General features: G+C 52.0%; 1 protein-coding gene across 1 annotated transcript; it reads right to left on the bottom strand.

Annotated features, from left to right (window-relative positions):
- Positions 1-1311: 1311 nt before the first annotated feature.
- On the bottom strand, positions 1312-1623 carry LOC119338503 (transcription elongation factor 1 homolog). Its single transcript, XM_037610826.1, has one exon. The coding sequence runs from the start codon at positions 1621-1623 to the stop codon at positions 1312-1314; it is 312 nt and encodes a 103-aa protein (XP_037466723.1).
- Between the last annotated feature and the right edge of the window lie 2297 nt (positions 1624-3920).

Genomic DNA, 3920 nt, shown 5'->3' with positions numbered 1-3920 from the left:
AACCCTAGTAGCAGGTCGAGGGTAAAATTGCAACTACCATGAAACATGAAAAAAAACACCCCCTGATTGCGAGTCGAGGGTGGACTTGCAACTAGGGAAACTACAAAAACCACATTCCCGAGTTGCGAGCACATGGTTGACTCGCAACTGGGGCGATTACAAACTACAGTCCCTCGAGTTGCGAGTTGATTGCGGACTTGCAACTGGTCCGACAGAAACCCCTAGTTGCATTCGAGGGTCTAATTGCAACTACCATGAAACAAGAATAAATGAACCCCCCCTCCCCCCGAGTTGCGAGTCGAGGGTGGACTTGCAACTAGGTCAACTACAAAATGACATCCCGAGTTGCGAGTACATGATTGACTTGCAACTTGGGTGATTACAAAAACTACATGCCTCGAGTTGCAAGTCGGGGGAGGACTTGCAACTGGGGATGAAAACAAAACAACACCTCCCGAGTTGCGAGTCGAGGGTGGACTTGTAACTGGGACGACAAAAACCCTAGTTGTAGATCGAGGGTCTAATTGCAACTACCATGAAACAAGAAAAAAAATTGGTGAGTAAAACATTTTTAGGATTCTCTTATGATATTTTTCTTGCGTGCATGGGAAATAAAAGAAAACTACCACTCTCTCAACCCACTCATGGGTGTTTTTTCTTTTAAAAAAACAACCCATTACCTCTGTACGGTCAATTCCTGACAAAATAACAGAGAAAATAAAAGTGAGTGGGAATGGGCAAAGCCCAAGCAACACAAATCGTACACGGCTCATGTGGAAACTGCACTGAAAGAAAATTAAATACAACAGGCTGACACACTGACAGGCCCGACAACAATCAAAATGGGCCGAGGAAGCACGATAGAGAAACAACAGGATGATACGCCGGCGCGACCGACAAAAACGAGGCACAATTAGGTTTGCATGAAAATTAAAAACAAACAAATCTAATAATTATGAATTTAGATGTGAGATAGCTATTTCACATCTAGATGTGCTAGATGTGAGATAACTATTTCTCATCTAGATGTGAAATAGCAAATCTGTTTTTTTAATCTTCCGAACTTTTTTTTTTTTGAGAGATCATTTACCGAACTTTCATGGTAGTGTGAAAAGCCTCCAATAAGAGATGCCACGAGCTGTGACACGGCAGTGCAGGATTTACATCTGGCACCAACAAAGATATCTACACGGAAGAATCGACGCATATCCAATCACAACGCTACTCACAGAAAAGGAGAAGAAAAATAGATCGTGCCGTGGTACTACACACGCATCCAATTTACGTACTTGTGTACTTGGACACGATCGATCATGCGTACTCCTCGTCGTCTTCCACCTCTTCCCGGACGACGTCGTTGCCCTCGTCCCGGTCGGCGTTGGCCTTCTGGCACTCATCGATCCACTCGGCGTAGACGTCGACGGGCTCGGTGAGGGCGTGGGCCGTGGTGGAGTAGCTCTCGGAGCACGTGCTACACGAGGCCTCGGCCACCATGTGCTTGAGGTCGATCTTGCAGTCGATGCTGTCGGGGTGGTTGCAGAAGGGGCAGCAGAAGGACGTGTCCAGCTTCTCCGCCTTCTTCCGCGGCGCCGTCTTCGCGCGCGTCAACTTCCGCTTCCCCATCTAGTCGATCTATCTGGTGGTGCTTGCAACGGCGACGTCGACGGCGGGGAGAGTAGAGGCGGAGCTGGAGCTAGGCGAGAGGATGATGCACCGGGCAGAGCGCGCCGCCGCGTCCTGGGAGTAAGCTTTATATTGGTGTGGCCAGAGGCAGAGGGGTTAACCGTGTCGTGGTCGACTTGTTTCTTTCTTGTTCCGCGAGTCCCGGTGGTTGTACAATACAGCGATCTTTTTTTTAGACAACCCTGCGAAACTTTTATTCATCCGTCACAAGGTTTACATGGACGAAGGGAATACCCTCGGGCTGGCCTAACCAAACATGGCGACCAGACCCGAGACCCAACGCATATTTCGCAAGGTTGTGAGCATCAAAGTTTGAGCTCCTAATCTCATGAAGTATCTTACAAGAAATAAAAGACAATGCATGCAACTTAATCTCTTGTATAACTGCACCATAGATTGATGCACCACCGCTGGAAATCTCCTCCACTGCTTCCCTGCAGTCCGAAGCCACGTGAATTCTCTGGAGGTATAGATCATCAGTAAGGGAGAGGGCCTCTCTGATGGCTAAGGCTTCAAGCGTAGCTGGGTCTCCAATTGTCCTGTATATGACTGCCGACACACCTTCAAATGTTCCCTCTCCATCTCGGTTGATTGCTGCAACTGCACCAAAACATCCCCGGCCCCCAACTGTTGCATCCGTGTTTATCTTGGCATGATTCTCCAGGAAGCAGCAACCACCGCCGTGGCCTCGTTGTAGTTGCATTAGCCACTGCGACTTTCTGGGGATAGATCATATCGATCTCCGACAAGTAGGATCTTATGAAGTCACCGATGGACTGAGGACTACGGAATACTCCTTCGTGTATTGCTTTTCTTCTAGCTCCCCAGATTGCCCAAAGAGTGACCACCAACCTGATAAAATCATCGGCATTGAGGCTCTCTTGAAGGGCGAATAACCATCTTTTCGCACTGTCGTGTTGAACGATGCAGAGATGATCCAACACTACTTCCGAACAGGGGCGGGCCCAGGATTTGAAGAGTGTGTATTCAAAATTTCAAATGTTCCCTCTCCATCTCGGCAGATTGCTGCAACTGCACCAAAACGTCCCCGGCCCCCAACTGCTGCATCCGTGTTTATCTTGGCATGATTCTCCACAGGCGGCAATTGTTGGAAGGGAGAGAGGGATTTGGTGGAATAGTTCATTTATTGCTTGAGCCTCGTGGTCATATATATAGAAGTACAATCATCTACTTGGAGTACAAGACAAGTAAGAACAAATCCTAGTCTATCTCGTCTTTTCTAATAAACATTATACTCAACATCCCCCGCAGTCACAACGGTAGCGACGCAGGCGGTGAGACTGGAGAAGAATCCGAAAGCAAGCCGACGGACACCCCCCCACAGTTGTAACGGTCGACGCATCGCGGAGTCGTGGCTGGAGTGGCAACCGACGAGGTTGCTCAAGCAAGGCGGTAGCCCTTTGTGCCGTTTGTCGAGATAACCGAGAGCGTGTGTGGTGGAGCCGTGGTCGAGGTAGCCGTGCGAAGAATGCTGTGGTCGATGTCGAGTCGGGGTAGCCTGTGTCGAGGAAGTCGCCGTGGAGCCGCGAGCGCAAGGATGCGCCGAGTTAGTCGTGGGCGCAGTGGTATTGAAGTAGTGGCGCGCCAGGACGGAGATGATGTTGACGACGCGCCGCGCCGGGGTTGCCAACCCTGGGGACACATCGTAGAAGAAGGCACGCGTCGGTGTTGCCAGCACCGGGCATGCGTAGACGGACGAAGACGAAGTTGATGAAGCGCCGCGCCAGGCTTGCCAGGCCCGTGGACACGTCATGGACAAAGGCACGCGGCGGTGTTGCCAGCACAGGGCATGCATAGACTGGGACCTGCACAAGCTGTACGCCATGTCGAAGAAGTCGGAGAGGCCAGCAGAGAAGGACTCGACGACGGTTGCGGCGCCAATCGGCGCGGGGCAAATGTCACACGCGGTTGTCGGAGTAGATGAAGCGGTCGGCGTAGATGACGGCGACGCTGGCGACGGGCTGGTGCTGGATGAAGACGAACGGGGTGGACGGGCGGAGGCGGCGGCTATGGGGGTAGCGGCGGCGGTGGCTGAAGAAGAACGGCGGCGTCGGCCTGACGGCGGCGGCGGCGGCTAGGTTATGAGCACGGTGGCGATGCTCGAAGTAGGTGAAGAACCCTAACAGCGTGACGAAGACCGGCGCGGATGGTGGCGTTCCCGCACCAAAGGAGGTAGTGCGGCGCATGCCACGGGAAGTCGACGCGCGGGGACGGCG

This window comes from Triticum dicoccoides, chromosome 7B (genome assembly GCF_002162155.2).
Source record: "Triticum dicoccoides isolate Atlit2015 ecotype Zavitan chromosome 7B, WEW_v2.0, whole genome shotgun sequence".
Lineage (NCBI taxonomy): Eukaryota > Viridiplantae > Streptophyta > Magnoliopsida > Poales > Poaceae > Triticum > Triticum dicoccoides.
The sequence above is the reverse complement of the archived record's forward strand: the minus strand, read 5'-3'. Positions and strand labels throughout refer to the sequence as shown.

Coding starts and splice junctions, on each gene's coding strand:
- LOC119338503 (XM_037610826.1), bottom strand. CDS start 1,623: ATGGGGAAGCGGAAGTTGACGCGCGCGAAGACGGCGCCGCGGAAGAAG.